Raw genomic sequence first — 20,453 nt, forward strand, 5'->3', positions numbered from 1 at the left:
CCAGATTCAAACATAAAATCGTCTGAGAAAACCAAAAAAAGGTAGTTGGAGCATTAAGCTCTTTCCAATGTTGTAAAATACATCTTTTCGCCATTAAAGTAAGAAATGCAATCATTCTACGGGCTGAAGGGGAAAGATTACTAGAAATTTTAGGTAGTCCAAAGATAGCAGTAATAGGGTGAGGAGAGATATCTATATTTAATACCTTAGAAATAATATTGAAAATATCTCTCCAAATGTTTTTTCTTATATTTTCTTATGTTCTTTGCTTTCCCTTTAAATTTAATTTTTGTATTACTGAAAATGATTTAACTCTGCTATAAGTTTAGAAATTCACTGAAATTTCATATTACTTAAAATGGTTTTACTTTGTTATAAGAAGTTCAGAAATTTATCAAAAGTTTCTTTGTTATGGAGTCCCCTTCAGACTCAATTTGATTATTTATAATGGTCTATCGGTATTTTTTTTCTTTCTTTTTTTTCCCTGCTCTTTCTTTTTTCATTTTTTTAAATTACTGTATTTTTTATCTCTTCGTGGGTTTGCTAATCTGGATTATTATTTCAATGCTAAACCTAATACTTTTTGATAGTTCCAAGTGCGTAAGCCATCTGTTTTTTTTAAATTGTTAATTAAATGGAGCTTATGAAGTTATACCGAAACTGGAAGTCGGGGTTAGAGGTAGTTTCTTTCTGAAGAGCTTGCTGCTGTTCTTTGATAGCTTTCTTGCTTTGGGTTCCGGGGGGGCGGTTCCCAGTGCCAACACTATTTAAAAAACTTTAGTTATTCTCTGTTACTCAGGACTTCTTTTTGTCCTGATTTTCTTGTTTTTTATTTCTGCCCCAGCGCTGTTATTAGAATGTCTGTCCATATTTATGCCTACTACCTTGTATATTTTTTCTATATGATAGTGGTTAACCCATTGGATTTTATAAGCTGGAATGTTAAGGGATTGAATCATCCTGTTAAAAGAAGGAAGGTGTTTTCACATCTCAAGCAGCTTAAAGCTGACATTGCTTTTTTGGAAGAAACACATATTCATAGTTTTGATAATTCTCGCCTAATGTCTAGGTGGGTGAAACAGCACTTCCATTCTGCTTTTCTGGCTAAAGCCGGGGGGGTTCAATTCTCATTAACCAGAATGTTCCCTTTCAGCTTCATAACAAAATTTTGGATACAAATGGTCATTTTATTATTGTCTCTGGGAAATTGTATAATAACAGGGTAGTCTTGGCTACCTCTATGCTCCCAACTCAGATGATGTGGACTTTTTTGACTTTTTTTTCCTTACTGCCTGACTTGAGTTTATATTCCCTCATATTGGGTGGTGATTTTAATTGTTGGTTAGATCCAGTATTGGATGGATCCTCTTCTGTTCTTAGACTCCCTAGTAAATCTGCTTTATCTATCCTCTCTTTCCTTTCTAATTATGGTATTTCTGATATGTGGCATTTTTTCCATCCTACTGAGAGAGATTATTCTTTTTTTTCACATGTCCATCATACTTTTACTAGAATCAATTATTTCTTAATGGATAATCAGTTGATTCCATTGGTTCGCTATTGCAATTATCAGAGTATAGTGATTTCGGATCATGCTCCAGTCACCCTGTCCATAAATTTTTCTGGTTCTCCTCAAATGAATAAACATTGGCGTTTTAATCCGACCCTGTTGTCGGATAATGATTTTGTAAAATTTATGAAGGACCAAATAACCTTTTTTCTAAGTACTAACATGTCATCTGAAATCTCATCCCAGGTTGTCTGGGATGCCATGAAAGCATATTTGAGGGGTCAAATAATTTCATACACTGTGAATTTGAAAAGAAAGACCCATATAGAGCGTTCAGATTTGATTGCAAATTAAAGCAATAGACCAATTATATGCCCAGACTAAAGATCCTGAATTGTAGAAGAAGAGAGTAGAACTTCAAACCAAGTTTGACCTTATCTCCACTTGGCCAGTTGAAAGAAAGGGCCGATTTTATATTCATGGGGATAAGTCCGGTAAATTTTTGGTTAAACAATTAAGGCGCTCCAAAGCTAAACAACAAATCACAAAAATTCGAATGGGAAATGGGAACATTACTTTGAATCATTCTGATTTCAATGTCACATTCAAGAACTATTATTCTCAACTTTATACTTCCGAATCTTTAAATGAGAATATCTCGGTTGAACATTTTTTAAAATAGTTTAAACATTCCTTCGCTCTCCTCTGACTTTAAAGCTAAACTTAACGAACCATTATCATTAGAGGAAATATCATCTGCCATCTCTGCATTACACTTGGGTAAATCTCCCGGACCTGATAGCTTTTCAGCAGAATTCTATAAATCATTTTCTTCTCTGCTTTCGTCTCAATTATTTTTAGTTTTATCTGATTCGTTCAAGCACGGTAAATTGCCTGCATCATTCAACGAAACGTACCATTCTTTTAGCCAAAAAAAGTAAAGATCCGACAGAGTGTTCTTCATATAAGCCGATTCGTATAGGTGGGAGGAGAAGCTGGCAGCACAACGCAGTGCACATAGCCTCTTCAGTGAAATGATATCGTATTGTTAAATAGGGGCTGTGCACAATTCTGATTTGATGGAGACAGCCGTGAGAGCACCAAGGAACATCTGGAATAACTTCTGAAATGCCCGGTTCGCTGCCGCTGCTACTGTGCAATCGAGAATCTCCGGAGGGAAGGCCCCAAAATCCTCGGCTTTGCCTGCTGCTGGCAGCTGGGGTTGGGGTCGAAGCATTCGGCAGAGATGGTGCTTGGTGTCGGAGGGCTGGTCGGAGCTTGAAGTTTTCGGACGACTCAGAGTCGGACTGTGGTCCGGTATGGCAGGGAGAGTTTTCTTCCTTTTCCCGTCTGTGTGAGATGTGGGACTTTCGGAGACTTTGAACTTTTTACTGTGTTAATGGCCTGTTCTTCATCAAGTTACGGTATTGCTTGCACTATTGTAACTATATGTTATAATTATGTGGGTTTTGTCAGTTTTTCAGTCTTGGTCTGTCCTGTGTATCTGTGATATCACACCGGAGTAATGGTGTATCATTTCTTAATGCATGCATTACTAAATGACAATAAAAGAGGACTGCGTGTCCTCGTAATCTAATCTAATCTAATCTAAAATGACAATGTTAAAATCTTGGCTAAAGTTTTGGCTAGTAGATTAGAAAACATTATACCCTCTGTTATTTCCGAAGACCAAACTGGTTTTATCAAAAATCGTCTTCCCCATTTTAATATACGGCACTTATTTAATATCTTATATTCACCCTCAGCTGGGATTCCTGAATGTGTTATTTCTCTCGATGCGGAGAAAGCGTTCGATCGTGTCGAATGGAATTACCTTTTCGTAGTTTTAGAAAAATTTGATTTTGGACAAAGTTTTATTACATGGATTAAATTGCTATATTCATGTCCCACCACTTCTGTTTTGACCAACTCTCAGCTATCCCAGTCTTTCAGTCTTAAACGCAGCACTTGTCAAGGTTGCCCTCTAAGTCCCTTACTCTTCGATTTGGCTATAGAGCCACTTGCCATTGCATTTCGTAGCTGTGCTGAAGTGATGGGGATTTGAAGGGGAGGTGTTGAGCATAACGTTTCCCTTTATGCTGATGATCTTTTACTTTTTACATCAAACCTAACTACCTCCTTACCCTCAATGTTTTCACTTCTTAATAAATTTAGTCAACTCTCTGGTTATAAACTTAATTTACGTAAGAGTGAACTCTTTCCAATCAAGGAGAAGCACAAACTTTAGGACCTCCCTTTTAAAGTAGTTAATAATCAATTCATTTATACTGGCATTACAGTAACAAGGAACTTCAAGAATCTTTTTCGTGAAAATTCTACCAATCTCCTAAACTCTACAAAACAGAGTTTGACACAGTGGTCACCCTTGTCTACGTCTCTTGTAGGTCGTATTAATGTTATTAAAATGTATATCCTTCCTAATTTTTTGTAATTATTTCAGTCTCTACCAATTTTTATTTCTAAAGCTTTTCTCGATGGGTTAGATTCCACTATTTCGTCTTATCTACGGCAGAGAAAACGCCCTAGACTTAACAAAGCTCATCTTCAAAAATCTAAAAAAGGAGGTATGGCCTTGTCTAATTTTCATTTATATTACTGCGCAGCCAATATTCGTTGTCTTATTTTTTGGTCTTTCTTTCATAATAAGTCGGACTGCCCAAAATGAGTGGCAATGGAGTTGAACTCTACTAAGGATCTTTCAATTCCTGCACTTCTCGATTCCGCACTTCCTTGCATTTACCTAGACTTATTGCTAATCCTCTTATTAGACATACTTTAAGAATATGAGCTCAGTTCAGAAAATGTAATGGTCTTCATGGTTTTTCTCTTTCTAGCCCTATCATCTTTTCCTACCTTCTATGCAGGATTCAACATTTCATGACTGGCATAGAAAGGGTATTAGGCGCTTTGAAGGTCTTTTCATAGATAATCGTTTTGCAACTTTTCAACAACTGTCTGTAAAGTTTAATTTACTTAATACTCATGTCTTTAGATATCTTCAAATTCGACATCTTATTAACCCTCTGATATCAAACTTTGCTGACATGCCTGAGAGAAATGTTTTGGATTTGTTTTTATGTACCAACCCACTGGGTAAAGGTTTAATATCGGCTATTCGGGATAAGTTCGTGATTTTGAGGCGTGGTCCTTTCGGTAAAATTAGAACTGCCTGGGAACAAGATCTAAATATCTCTTTATCCGATGCAGTTTGGATTTAATTCTTAAGTCAGTTAACTCAACCTCTCTATGTGCTCGTCATTGCCTTTTGCAGCTTAAGATTGTACAAACTCATATAAAACTAAATTATCGCGGTTTTATCCTGACATTAGTCCTGTTTGTGATAAGTGTAAAGGGGCTGAAGCTTCCCTTATTCATATGTATTGGACCTGTCCTAGTCTAGAGAAATTCTGGAGAGAAGTTTTTTTAACCCTATCTCATATTCTTAACTGTCATTTAGAACCTAACCCTCTGGTTGCTCTTTTTGGCACCTTGGGTGAAGTAGATGTGCACGTGAGTACGGCTAAATGCCAAACATTATCTTTTGCCTCTCTTTTGGCTAGACAGTTAGTTTATCTTAGGTGGAAAGATGCTGCCCCGCCCACTCATGCTCAATGGCTTAGTGATATTATGGCCTGTTTAGACCTCAAAAAGATTAATTATTCACTTCTTAACCTGGACATAAAGTTTCATAAAGTGTGGGGACCTTTCCTTGAATATTTTCACAGCGCTTCTTTAGGGTAAGTTTATCCTTTTTTTAAGCATGCTACAATCCCTTACTTTCAGCTTTTTTTTTCTTGAAAGTTATGCGGCTTTTTTGTTATGAATATACTTTTGGTAGTCAGTATTATGTTATTTTTTGATATATATTTACAGTTCTCTGGGGTTGAATGTTCTGATTGATTTTTTTTAATATATGTAAAGTGGTTGGCCTGGGTTTTTCTTTTTTTTCAGTGGGAGGTTGGGGGGGATATTAATTTTACATAATTCTCTTTAGGGTGCTTTTTTTTTCTTACTGCTATGAACTATATAGTCCTTCCAGGTGAGGCAACACTTCATTTGTGAGTCTGTTGGGGTCATCTATTGCATCCAGTGCTCCCGGTGTGGCCTCCTCTACATCGGTGAAACCCGACGCAGATTGGGGGACCGCTTCGTCGAGCACCTCCGCTCCGTCCGCCACAACAGACAGGATCTCCCAGTAGCCACCCACATCAACTCTGCTTCCCATTCCCATTCAGATATGTCCATACATGGCCTCCTCTACTGCTATGATGAGGCTAAACTCAGGTTGGAGGAGCAACACCTCATATACCATCTAGGTAGTCTCCAGCCCCCTGGTATGAACACAGAATTCTCCAACTTTCGGTAATTCCCTCCCCCTCTCTTCCTCTATCCCTATTTCACTCTGCCCCCTCCCCCAGCTGCCTATCACCTCCCTCATGGTTCCGCATCCTTCTACTACCCATTGTGTTTTCCCCTATTCCTTCTTCACCTTTCCTGCCTATCACCTCCCCACTTCCCCTACCCCACCCCTTTATCTTTCCCCTTACTGGTTTTTCACCTGGAACCTACCAGCCTTCTCCTTCCCACCCTCCCCCCACCTTCTTTATAGGGCCTCTGCCCCTTCCCTCTACAGTCCTGACGAAGGGCTCCGGCCTGAAACGTCAACTCATCGTTTCCACGGATGCTGCCCGATCTGCAGAGTTCCTCCAGCCTGTTGTGAGTATTGGATTTGTTTGTTTTGCACTGTATAAATTTCCATTTTGTTGCTGGGTTCTTTGTAGTTTCATTGTAGAAATGCATAAAAAAAATTAATTAAAAAAAAATTATCTTTAATGTGAGAATCACAGGAAAAGAGCCAGGCCTCATGTTCCAGAACATAAAGTTCGAAACGAACAGGAACTAATGCAAAACCAATTGGATGGCTGTAGTTAGGCAAATACCAAAATTTTGGCCTTTAAAACTGATATTGACCTAAAAGATTGCAAGTAATAATTCTGAGATATGTGTAAAGAACAAGAGATTATAAGGTGACATCCAGTCAATGAAAAGACACAGCAGACCAGAGTCGCTGGAATCTGGAGCATAAAACAAACATTGGATGAACTGTCAGACTGGACTCCAGATGAAGAATCTCAACCCAAATTATCACGGTCCATTTCTCTCCAGAGATGATGCTTGATCTGCTGAGTTCCTCCAGCAGTTTGTTTTTTTAGCTCCTTTTGAAACAAAACTCACAGCAGAAAAATGCAGTATGCTAAAGACGTGAGTGTGAATGGAGCAGAGGATGTTTTCTGGCAAACAACAATATGCATTTAGATAGTGCTTTCAAGGTGCATTATAATTAGACAAATCCTGACACCAAGTCATGGCAAATGGTATCTTAGTTCAGGTGTCAAAATAGCCCGGTCAAAGAGGTAAAAAAAAAATTAAGGGGAGTCTTGATCGAGGTGGAGTGTTCTGGTGAGAGAGGGAGGGCGGCGGTCATGGTGGAGTTCCAGAGTCGATGACATAGATAGACAAGGTGCGGCTGTAACTCGAGGAGAACCTGAAGGCTTGCACTCCTATGCAATTAAGGATGAAAACTCACTAGTGAGGCCCCGAAGCCTTCAAAGATTAAAATCTAATCTCCAGGATATTTTCAAAAACCAGAAGAGAAATCACTAGGCACTAGGTGGTGATTTGGCGATTTGAGGGTGATCATTACAGCAGTTGGTGTTGCTCCAATTGTCAGAAAGTGGATCTATTCCCATTGAAAAATGGGAATTGGCAGCAAATCTTGTCTCGTGGATGCTGTATCATTAAATTCATTCAAATGAGTGCTGGACTGGTTTCTGTGGCGACAGAGGTCATCTCTTAGGTCAGTAATTCAGTGTCAAGGTCACTTCCTGAATTCCTTCTGATGATCTAGATGGATTTGATAGGAACTGCACATTATGTGCTTTTAAATCAATCAGTGTGCATATATTGTATCACAACCGAGTGGTACATGAAAGGAGGGTTGTTATTCGTCTTCCCTCTGAATTCCCATCAACCTTTATGACTCAGAATTACTGACCTAAGAGGCGACCTCCGTCTTCACTGAAACCTGCTCAGCACTCACATGAAGGGGGTGAATTTAATGATTCAGCATTCAGCACACAAGATTGTTGGCAATTACCATTTTTCAATGGGAACAGATCCACTTTCTGACAATCAGAGCGACATAAACTGCTCTAACAACCATCCTACAATCACATCCACATCCTCCTCCTGCTCCCAAGGTGCAGTAATGCAACATATTACTACTCCTTGGGAGCAGGAGATGAATGAATGCCATAAACCCTATCAACTTTCAGAAGCATGCATTGGAAGACTGATTACTTCCTGTTTGCAAAGAAACTAACACTTGAACAGCTGAATCACCACAGAATTTATCATTTGCATATTTTATTCCATATTTTCTCTCCTTCCAGTGGTAGAGTCATGTACCAGAGTCTGTTTTCAATCAACCACCTTATACTCATCCTACACTATTCTCTCCTTATGAAATCCTTCTCCTCACCTCCAGATTGCACGACTCACTGGCACACTAGACTCAATTGACTTGCAAACACACGTTTTTAGAACGTCTGAGGAAGCTGAAACAGCCAGGGAAGGAATCCATAGTCATCAAGTCATACCATACAGAAACAGGCCCTTGAGCCTACCTTCTTTGTGTTGACCACCAAGCACCCACCTATACTAATCCCATGTAGCAGCACTGAGTCCGATGTTGGAGAAGGCTCTCCCTGTTAGTTGTAGCATGCTGTGTGGACTTTGGGTGCTGTCTGAGCAGCCGGCAGTCAGTTCTGAAGCTGACCAGTCTGGTCACCTGATGCCATCAGGGTGTTCCTCTGCACAGCCTAAAGAAAGTCACTTGCACTTAGACTGTTCCATAATGATCGATGGTTGTACTCTCAATAATTGATCATTGATGATTGAATGGTCAAGGCAAATGTGGAAGGTGAGTGCAAGCTGCCTGCCTTTTGATCGCTGGGGACAGCTCTACGACCCGAGAGGAGAAAGCCCACAGCTGTGTCCAGAGAACATTACCCAGGTTTTCTGCATTTTGGATATGGACTTGGACTATAGACTTTCTTCTTTCAGTTTTATAGTTTTTATATTCTTGTGTGGGGGTGAGGGATTTGGGGGCTGATGTGCCTGTTCAATTTTTGTTTGTTATTTTGTGCAGGGAGGGGGGTGACTTGGGGTTGATGATCATGCTGCTATTCTTTTTCTTTCTTGGTTTTGTGGCTATCTGACGAAGAACATTTTCAGAGTTGTATAATAAATTAACCTATGAACCTTTTGAACTTCAATTTACTTTGGTACAGAGGAAAATGAATACTGCACAGTGCGACATTATTAGGCACATTTGGGAATCCGGAAAAACAGCACACACACTGATATGAACAGGGTATGGCAGTCTCTACTACACATTCACCCAGTAATATTCCCCAGATTAAACTCTCTTTGTGCATCAACTCCACCATCCTGCCTCTCAAGTACTCAAAGGGAACTTACACAACTGTTCTTTTTTAATGTATTTCTTTTTTTAGTACTCAGGACATAACGTGCAATCTGCCCAGAGTCTTTGCTGACGCACCAAAGCAGACTCATCAATCCCATTCCTTACTTACTTCCCTATTACCTATTCCTTCTTAAAACCATCAACTCCATCACACAATTCTGCTAAGACCACGTTCCCCCATTACGTGTCATATCATGCATTGTGGGCAGTCATGGTCTTTCCATGCCCATGATTGTTCTTGGCAAATTTTTATACAGAAGTGGTTTGCGAATGCCTTCTTCTAGGCAGTGTCTTTACAAGATGGGTGACTGCAGCATTATCAATATTCTTCAGAGATTGTCTGCCTGGCGCTAGTGGTCACATAACCAGGACTTGTCACATGCACCAGCTGCTCCTACAATCATCCACCACCAACTCCCATGGCTTCAAGTGACCCTGATCAGGGGCTAAGCAGATGCTACACCTTGCTCAAGGGTGACCTGTAGGCTGGCGGAGGGAAGGAGTGCCTTACACTTTCTTTGTAAGAGACAGATCCCCATCCTCCACCAATACCTACCCACCCAATAAGGGATAATTTACAAGAATCAACTGACCTACCAAACAGCACATCTCTAGAACGTTGTTGGAAACCACAGCAGTTGAGGGAAACATGCGTACTCCACAGAGACGGCACAAAGTTCAGGAATGAACTCTGATGGCAGGACTTATGTAGCACAACATTATTCCATGGTACTAACTTCTGCTGGGCAATGAGACCCAATCATCAGCCTTCCACCAGTACTCTGCCCAACAATAACACTCAAGTGATAGACAGCAAACTTTCGTTGTGCTCGTGTCTTGCCTTCATGCTCAATTACACCCAGTCTTGAAGAGTCTTTGATTTAAAATGATCAAATCATCTTATATCTCAATCAACCCTATTGATGTAACCCCCACCATACCCATGCACCAACCAAGGTCTCTGCCCTCTTTCATCTTTGCCCCCCCCCACACTGCCCACTGCCCCTATCTTTCCTCCTTCATCCCTATCTGGAGCCATGCATCCTGCTGCCTAATTGTAAACTCTGCAGTTCCTTCCAAAAACATCGCTGCCTTCTTCGCTGAGGTGATATTAAAATCTACCCCTTTGACAAAACATCTTGTCACCTCCATGAGTATCCCTTCATGCAGCTTACAACAAAATTGTGCAGTGACATCCCCAGGATGCGTCACCACCAAGTTAAGATGTTATGTAGATGATTATAGTTGCTGCTGATTGGGACGGACCCACCGTAATCCTCATACTCTCATTATATTTGGGCTCTCCATTGTAAGGACATAACATGACAAATTCAGACCAATCTCGTAACACTTTTGTTTTGCTGTACTTCTTGGTGGCCTTGGAATCAAGACAATAGCCTGTCGAGTACGAGCTTGGAACAGGGCTATTGTCTTTGCCATCCACCTATTGCCAATAAACGAAGGGAGAACGAAGGACACAGGAAGAAAAACTAATCAGATATGTGGTCAGCCGTACATATGCAGTCAGCATCAGATCTGACAAATGCTCAAGGTGTTTACAAAGAAATGTTAATAACAACGAGATTCAGAAAAACACTTCCCTGCACGAGGCAGAAAAAGAAACAAATGCACCATAAAGCACTTGCCACAGGACATTACTAAGTCCTCGCAATTAAAGTTTTGAAATATAGTCATTATATTTTTGTACAATGTACTGCAATCAGAAAGATCCCACAAACAGCAATGTGACAATGACAGGATAATCTATTTCTGGGTTGTTAATTAAGTGTTAAACACTAGTCAGAACCAACAAACAAGGATAGAGGGACTAGGCGAGGAAGTATGGGGAAAAGGAGGGTTCTAGTGAGGGAGTGACTGGACTTTCCCTTATGGTAGTGCTGTGAGATTCGTCAGCCAAAGACAGTTATGTGGAGCCTTGGTGTAACACGTCATAGCATCACAGGACAAACAGTTATGTTTTTTAATCTGTCACATTCACTACCTTGAGAAAGACAATCCAGCAAGCCATTATCACATTATTGGTGCATATGGGTCAAGACACATGTCATTACCAAAAGAGTGGAAAAAAATAAAAAATTACATCAAATACATTAACAAAGAAAGAAACCTTTTAAATTTTAAAAGAACTGGGTCAGGTCACAGATCTCTCAGTGGGTGAGCATCTGGGGGACAGCGACCACCGCTCCCTGGCCTTTAACATTATCACGGAAAAGGACAGAATCAGAGAGGGCAGGAAAATTTTCAATTGGGGAAGGGCAAATTATGAGGCTATACGGCTTGAACTTGCGGGTGTGAACTGGGATGATGTTTTTGCAGGGAAATGTACGATGGACATGTGGTCAATATTTAGGGATCTCTTGCAGGATGTTAGGGATAAATTTGTCCCGGTGAGGAAGATAAAGAATGGTAGGGTGAATGAACCATGTGAGGTGGAAAATCTAGTCAGGTGGAAGAAGGCAGCATACATGAGGTTTAGGAAGCACGAATCAGATAGGTCTATTGAGGAATATAAGGTAGCAAGAAAGGAGCTTAAGAAGGGGCTGAGAAGAGCAAGAAGGGGGCATGAGAAGGGTAAAGGAACACCCTAAGGTATTCTACAATTATGTGAAGAACAAAAGGACAACAGGAGAGAAGATAGGACGGATTAGAGTTAAAGGTGGGAAGATGTGCCTGGAGGCTGTGGATGAGCGAGGACCTCAGTGAATACTTCTCTTCGGTATTCACCAATGAGAGGGAACTTGATGACGGTGAGGACAATATGGGTGAGGTTGATGTTCTGCAGCATGATGATATTAAGGGAGAGGAGGTGCTGGAGTTGTTAAAATACATTAGGACGGATAAATCCCCGGGGCCTGACGGAATATTCCCCAGGCTGCTTCACAAGTCAAGGAAAGAAATTGCTGCGCCTCTGGTTACGATCTTTATGTCCTCATTGTCCACGGGAATGGTACCGGAGGATTGCAGGGAGGCGAATGTTGTCCCCTTCTTCAAAAAAGGTCGTAGGGATAGTCCGGGTAATTATAGACCACTGAGTCTTACGTCTGTGGTGGGAAAGCTGTTGGAAAAGATCCTGAGAGATCTATGGGCATTTAGAGAATCATGGTCTGATCAGGGACAGTCAGCATGGCTTTGTGAAGGGCAGATCGTGTCTAACAAGCCTGATAGAGTTCTTTGAGGAGGTGACCAGGCATATAGATGAGGGTAGTGCAGTGGATGTGATCTATATAGATTTTAGTAAGGCATTTGATAAGGTTCCACATGGTAGGCTTATTCAGAAAGTCAGAAGGCATGGGATCCAGAGAAGTTTGGCCAGGTAGGTTCAGAATTGGCTTGCCTGCAGAAGGCAGAGAGTCGTGGTGGAGGGAGTACATTCAGATTGGAGGATTGTGACTAGTGGTGTCTCACAAGGATAGGTTCTGGGACCTCTACTTTTCATGATTTTTATTAACGACCTGGATGTGGGGGTAGAAGGGTGGGTTGGCAAGTTTGCAGACGACACAAAGGTTGGTGGTGTTGTAGATAGTGTAGAGGATTGTTAAAGATTGCAGAGAGACATTGATAGGATGCAGAAGTGGGCTGAGAAGTGGCAGATGGAGTTCAACCTGGAGAAGTGTGAGGTGGTACACTTTGGAAGGACAAACTCCAAGGCAGAGTACAAAGTAAATGGCAGAATACTTGGTAGTGTGGAGGAGCAGAGGGATCTGGGGGTACATGTCCACAGATCCCTGAAAGTTGCCTCACAGGTAGATAGGGTAGTTAAGAAAGCTTATGGGGTGTTATCTTTCATAAGTCGAGGGATAGAGTTTAAGAGTCGCGAAGTAATGATGCAGCTCTATAAAACTCTGGTTAGGCCACACTTGGAGTAATGTGTCCAGTTCTGGTCGCCTCACTATGGGAAGGATGAGGATGCATTGGAAAGGGTACAGAAGAGATTTACCAGGATGCTGCCTAGTTTAGAGAGTATGGATTATGATCAGAGATTAAGGGAGCTAGGGCTTTACTCTTTGGAGAAGGAGGATGAGAGGAGACATGATAGAGGTACCACTGCTCAATACAAGAGGACATGGCTTTAAGTTAAGGGGTGGGAAGTTCAAGAGGGAGATTGGAGGAAGGTTTTCTACTCAGTGGTTGGTGCGTGGAATGCACTGCCTAAGTCAGTGGTGGAGGCAGATACACTAGTGAAATTTAAGAGACTACTAGACAGGTATATGGAGGAATTTAAGGTGGGGGGTTATACGGGAGGCAGGGTCTGAGGGTTGGCACAACATTGTGGGCTGAAGGGCCTGTACTGTGCTGTACTATTTTTTATATATATATGTTTAGTTTCATTGTGTCATTGCAATGGCATTCTTTAGAATACAGTCACAGGGATGTTTGGATGAGCATACTCGTTCGGTGCCAGAATTTGTTCAGTATTTTTTTTTTGAGCTAAAGTGGCTCTCCCTTGAGATATAACACACCAACCACTAGCTTACTCAAGTGGCCATCTACTATGGAAGCACCATAGTCAGAACTAATTTCACCCTCAGAACTTTTTCCTTCTCTTGTAGCAATGATATTTGTGCCACTCTGATCATCTCATTGCAAAATTGGACACAACCTGCCCTGTCCAAAAACAATACGACTGAGATTTTGAAACTGCATGTCAAGACTGCAACTTCTATGCTCTGAATGTCGAGAAGCCATAGTAATTGAGTGGTATGTTATCTCTAATCCAATGTGCTGTAGGAGCTTTTAAAGCACTACACCATTTAATTTCTGCTTTGTAGTTATTCAATTGCATCAGCTATTTCTCCACCTCATTTCCTGCTTGGGTTGGGGAGGTTTTTCTTGCTTTGTTCAGGCTTACCCTCCCAAAAGAGTAATTATAAATGGAAAGCAGGACATCACTGAAGACTTTAACTCATGTGGTTTCGCTTAAGGTTATGGAATTTGGGACAAACTAAAAGCTGGAAAGAGAACGGGGAAATTTATGAGAATGTTGCTAGGACTCGAGGGACTGAGTAATGAAGACAGGTTGAGCAGGTTGGGACCTTCTTCATTAGAATAGAGAAGAATGAGGGGTGATCTTAAGAGGTGTATAAAATTATGAGAGGCATTGATAGGGTCCCAGGATTGGGGAATCAAGAACTAGAGGGCACAGGTTTAAGATGAAAGGGGAGACATTTGAAGAGTTATAAGGAAAGATTGAATAGGTTAGGACTGTATTCTTTAGAACATAGAAGACTGAGAGGAGATTTGATAGAGGTATACAAAATTATGAGGTGTACAGATCTGGTAAATGCAAGCAGGCTTTTTCCACTGAGTGTGGGTGGGACTACAACCAGAGGTCATGGGTTAGGATGAAAGGTGAAACGTTTAAGGGGAACACAAGAGGGAATTTCTTCACTCAGAAGGTGGTGTGAGTGTGCAATCAGCTGCTGGCACAAGTGGTGCATGCAAGCTCAATTTCAATGTTTAAGAGAAGTTTGGATAGGTACATGGACAGTTGGGATATGAGGGCTATGGTCCCAGTGCAGGTCGACGGGAGAAGGCAATTTAAATAGTTTAGGCATGGACTAGATGGGCCGAAGGGCCTGCTTCTGTGCTGTCCATCTCTATGACTCTGTGGAAACTTTTCAGAGGGTGGTCAGTAGATGGAATAACCATCTACAGAAAGCTTCTGAGGCAGGTATAGTAACAATATTTAAAAAGAACTTGGAAAAATTAGAGGGATATAGGCCCAAATGCGGGCAACTATGAGTTAAATGGGAGAAATAGGGGGACTGAAACATAAATCTATCCCTTTTGATTCTAAAATGCTCAGTTCCCCTTCTAACAATTGTGTTAATAGCCAGAAGAAATTGTACCTCATCAACTGCCTCCTGTGAGAAGATGAAGCTGTTGACTTGAGCAATGGCCACCACGTAGAGCACAGGACACCAGCTGAAGCGTAGGGTGGCAGTCACCAAGGTCTTGAAATACTGGCGCAGCAGATCCAATGAAGACTCCATGGGATGGGTGTAATTTTCCAAGGGGATCGGCAGCTGCTCCAAGACAGAAAAGATTGCAAAGTGTGAAAGCACTGACAGTATACCTTCATCCTCAGTGACTTAGGGAACTCACCTATGACTTCAGAGTTTACTGATGTATCATAGACCTTTGTCCAGAAGAATCTCAATTTTAAAATTTGTCTTATCCACACCCTCATCACTCTCAATCTCCTCTCAAACTTGGAGCTCATCAATGTTGGTCTCTTGCGTAAACTATTATTTGCCTTTTTATTCAAACTATGCCTGGACTCCTGGTTCTGGACTTCCACTGTTAATCCTCTCAGCTGCTCTGTCTTTCTCTTCTGCATCAGTCCTTTAAAACTGCCTCCTTTTCAAGTGTTGTATCTGCTGACTTGACATATTTCTACATGGTTTGCTGTCAACATTGTTGAATTACGCTCAGGATACTTTATGCTTCAAGGCAATTTGTTTTGTCACTCTATATAGAACCACACAGTATAGAAAACAACTTTTCATCCCACTAGGCCAATGTTAAAGTCTTCGAAAATATTGTTTTTCTATTACTGTCTTGTTTTTATCTACCGTTTTATTTAATTGCCTGAGAGGAAGCCACACAGAGTTTCATTGTACCCATGTATAATGACAATAAAGATCATTCAATTCAATTCCAAATTCAATCATTCAATTCAAATCTAGCTTCTGTCGCATTCTTCCCTCCTCCATCTGCCTTTTACTCCCCCCACCCCACTTGGCTCTACCTATCACTTGCTGGTTATTGGTCCACCCCTTCTGTTTATGTCTTTTTGCCTCTCTCCCCTCTACTCTCAGTCCAGATGGACAGTCAACTGTCCATTTCTCCCACTACATGTACAGCTCGACCCGCTGAGTTCCTCCAGCAGCTCATTGTTTTTAACCCACATTCCAGCATCTGTACTCATGTCTTTGTCTTTACCTCACAGTCCATTATATTCTACTTCGGAATTCAGAATTGAATCTCCCTTCAGATACTACGTGCTTGAGGAATGGTGACTCAGGAGAACAGCTGGCCATTTGGTGAAATGAAAATCACAAGAGAAAATACTGATGGGGCGAGTTTAAAGACTACACAGTTAGAAAGGATATTAAACAAGAAACTAGGAGCAATGGCATTGAAGTAATCATGGGATGAAGGCAAGCATGCTACGTAACTTCTTTACCAGACCATCTACACTGCTGTGCAAAAGTCACATATACTAGCTAGGGTGTCTGAAACTTCTTCACAGTACTGCTGGAATTTTATGTATTGCACTGTACTGCTGCCACAAAAAAAATGATGACATATGTTCATGATGATAAACCTGATTCTGATATGGGTCTCTACTGTGGACTGAGAGTGGGAAGAGAGCAGGGAGAGGCAAATCATGGTTGGGGAAAGAGGAAGGCATAAGGGAGGGAGCGAAAAGGACCGAAGAGACATTCTGTAATGATCAATAAACAATTGTTTGGAATGAGGTGACCTTGGCTGGTGTCTCAGGGCTGGGTGTGTCTACATTCATGTCATCCCCCACCCCGGCATAACCATATAACAATTACAGCATGGAAACAGGCCATCTCGGCCCTTCTAGTCCGTGCCGAACTCTTACCCTATCCTAGTCCCACCGACCTGCACTCAGCCCATAACCCTCCATTCCTTTCCTGTCCATGTATCTATCCAATTTAACTTTAAATGACAACATAGAACCTGCCTCAACCACTTCTGCTGGAAGCTCGTTCCACACAGCTACCACTCTCTGAGTAAAGAAGTTCCCCCTCATGTTACCTCTAAACTTTTGTTCTCTAACTCTCAACCCATGTCCTCTTGTTTGAATCTTCCCCACTCTCAATGGAAAAAGTCTAACCACGTCAACTCTATCTATCCCCCTCATAATTTTAAACACCTCTATCAAGTCCCCCGTCAACCTTCTACACTCCAAAGAATAAAGACCTAACTTGTTCAACCTTTCTCTGTAACTTAGGAGATGAAACCCAGGCAACATTTTAGTAAACCTCATCTGTACTCTCTCAATTTTATTGACATCTTTCCTATAATTCAGTGACCAGAACTATACACAATACTCCAGATTTGGCTTTACCAATGCCTTATACAAATTCAACATTACATCCCAACTCCTATACTCAATGCCCTGATTAATAAAGGCCAGCAAACCAAAAGTTTTCTTCACCACCCTATCCACATGAGATTCCATCTTCAGAGAACTATGCACCATTATTCCTAGATTCCTCTGTTCTACAGCATTCTTTAATGCCCTACCATTTACCAAGTATGTCCTATTTTGATTAGTTCTACCAAAATGTAGCACCTCACATTTTTCAGCATTAAACTCCATCTGCCATCTTGCAGCCCACTCTTCTAACTGTCCTAAATCTCTCTGCAAGTTTTGAAAACCTACCTCATCATCTACGACTCCACCTATCTTAGTATCATCTGCATACTTACTAATCCAATTTACCACTCCATCATCCAGATCATTAATATATATGACAAACAACATTGGACCCAGTACAGATCCCTGAGGCACACCGCTACACACCGTCCTCCAATCTGACACACAGTTATCCACCACTACTCTCTGGCATCTCCCATCTAGCTATCTACTTCCATATTAATGCCTAACGATTGAACCTTCCTAACTAACCTTCCGTGTGGAACTTCGTCAAAGGCCTCACTGAAGTCCATATAGACAACATCCACCATTTTACCCTCAAAACTTTCTTAGTAACCTCATCAAAAAATTCAGTAAGATTTGTCAAACATGACCTTCCACGCACAAATCCATATGTGCCTAAGACTCTTGCATAGTACTGTATTTTCAGGGAGCTATGGACTTGCACCCCAGGATCTCTCTGCACATCAATGCTCCTAAGGGTTCTGCCATGTATTGTGTACTTTCCTCTTGCAATCGACTCTCAAAGTGCAACACCTCACACTTGTCCAGATTAAATTCTTTCTATTTCTCTGCTCAAATTTTCAAATGGTTTACATCTTGTACCTTTTGACAACCTTCCTCATAATACTCAACATCACCACTTCTTGTGCTGTCTGCAAACTTACTAATCAGCCAATCAACATTTTCATCCAAGTCATTAATAGACTTCATAAACAATGGAGGCCCCAGCATTAATCACAGTGGAACACCTCTGGCTACAGACTTCCAGTCGGAATACACCTCTTCCCCACTAACCTCTGAATTCTACAGTCAGGTCAAATCTGAATCCTGTCTACCAAATGACCATGGATCTCATGCAAGATGATTTTATGGCGATTTAATTGAAGAATAGCACCTAATATCAGCAAGAAAATGCAAATATACACTCATTCCAATTTGTCTGAATGATTTGCCTGTGGCTTCCAAACAGCATTAAAATTATGGCGGTGGTGGTGCATCATGCCACTTGTGCACTGAATGAAACCCCTCCAAATCATTTCACACAAACTCAGAGCTACTGCGAGAAGACTTCTATCTCTGGACTGTATTGAAACCAGTGTCCAACCCACTGTGTTGTGCTGTGCTGGCAAGTCAATCCAATCCCTAACAGTGGTAACACAATGTTAAGCCATCATTGGTTGTACTGCCAACTTTCTCTACTCATTTTGGACCGCACCCAGGATGCAAAATGCAGAAATTGTTGGAAATAATCAGGTCAGGCAGCATCTGTGGAAAGCAAAGCCATTAAGGTTTCAAGTCCAGGATCCTTTGTCAGTTCTGACACGGGAACCAACCTGAAATATTAAACATTAAAGAGAATTGTGGACACAGCTCAGACTCCCCTCTACGAGCTCTGTCTATACATCTCACTGCCTCAGTAGGGCAGCGGCATAATCAAAGACCCCGCCCACCCTGGACTTACTCTCTTCTCCCCTCTCTCATCAGGCAGAAGCCTGAGAACACATTACATAGAAACATAGAAAATAGGTGCAGGAGTAGGCCATTCGGCCCTTCGAGCCTGCACCGCCATTCGGTATGATCATGGCTGATCATCCAACTCAGAACCCTGTACCTGCCTTCTCTCCATACCCCCTGATCCCTTTAGCCACAAGGGCCATATCTAACTCCCTCTTAAATATACCCAATGAACTGGCCTCAACTGTTTCCTGTGGCAGAGAATTCCACAGATTCACCACCCTCTGTGTGAAAAAGTTTTTCCTCATCTCGGTCCTAAAAGGCTTCCCCTTTATCCTTAAACTGTGACCCCGCGTTCTGGACTTCCCCAACATTGGGAACAATCTTCCTGCATCTAGCCCATCCAATCCCTTTAGAATTTTATACGTTTCAATAAGATCCCCCCTCAATCTTCTAAATTCCAGCGAGTATAAGCCTAGTCGATCCAGTCTTTCCTCATATGAAAGTCCTGCCATTCCAGGAATCAATCTGGTGAACCTTCTTTGTACTCTCTCTATGGCAAGGATGTCTTTCCTCAGATTAGGGGACCAAAACTGCACACAATACTCCAGGTGTGGTCTCACCAAGGCCTTGTACAACTGCAGTGGAACCTCCCTGCTCCTGTACTTGAATCCTCTTGCTATGAATGCCAGCATACCATTCGCCTTTTTCACCGCCTGCTGTACCTGCATGCCCACTTTCAATGACCGGTGTACAGTGACACCCAGGTCTCGTTGCACCTCCCCTTTTCCTAATCGGCCACCATTCAGATAATAATCTGTTTTCCTGTTCTTGCCACCAAAGTGGATAACCTCACATTTATCCACATTAAGTTGCATCTGCCATGAATTTGCCCACTCACCTAACCTATCCAAGTCACCCTGCATCCTCTTAGCATCCTCCTCACAGCTAACACTGCCGCCCAGCTTCGTGTCATCCGCAAACTTGGAGATGCTGCATTTAATTCCCTCATCCAAGTCATTAATATATATTGTAAACAACTGGGGTCCTAGCACTGAGCCTTGCGGCACCAAACTAGTCACTGCCTGCCATTCTGAAAAGGTCCCGTTTATTCCCACTCTTTGCTTCCTGTCTGCCAACCAATTCTCTATCCACATCAATACCTTACCCCCAATACCGTGTGCTTTAAGTTTGCACACTAATCTCCTGTGTGGGACCTTGTCAAAAGCCTTTTGAAAATCCAAATATACCACATCCACTGGTTCTCCCCTATCCACTCTACTAGTTACATCCTCAAAAAATTCTATAATTACCCCTTGATCAAGGACTGCTTCTATCCCACAGTTATCAGACATCTGAATGGACCTCTTGTACGATAAGATGTATCTCACAATCTATCACGGTATACTCTTACATTTTATTGTTTCCCTGCACTGCACTTTCTCTGTAGCTTTTACACTTTATTCTGCATTGTTATT

The 20,453-nt window shown here is 41.6% G+C and overlaps 1 protein-coding gene across 2 annotated transcripts in view; it reads right to left on the reverse strand.

The window, feature by feature from the left end:
• Positions 1-20,453, reverse strand: part of rpap1 (RNA polymerase II associated protein 1) — a 174,932-nt gene that overhangs the window by 12,287 nt on the left and 142,192 nt on the right. For both annotated transcript variants that reach the window (XM_063052697.1, XM_063052706.1), the window contains exon 23: positions 14,951-15,127. In XM_063052697.1, the coding sequence (XP_062908767.1) occupies positions 14,951-15,127 (177 nt within the window). The remainder of the gene's footprint in view (positions 1-14,950; positions 15,128-20,453) is intronic.

The sequence above is a fragment of the Mobula hypostoma genome, chromosome 1 (assembly GCF_963921235.1).
Source record: "Mobula hypostoma chromosome 1, sMobHyp1.1, whole genome shotgun sequence".
NCBI classification, from domain to species: Eukaryota; Metazoa; Chordata; class Chondrichthyes; order Myliobatiformes; family Myliobatidae; genus Mobula; species Mobula hypostoma.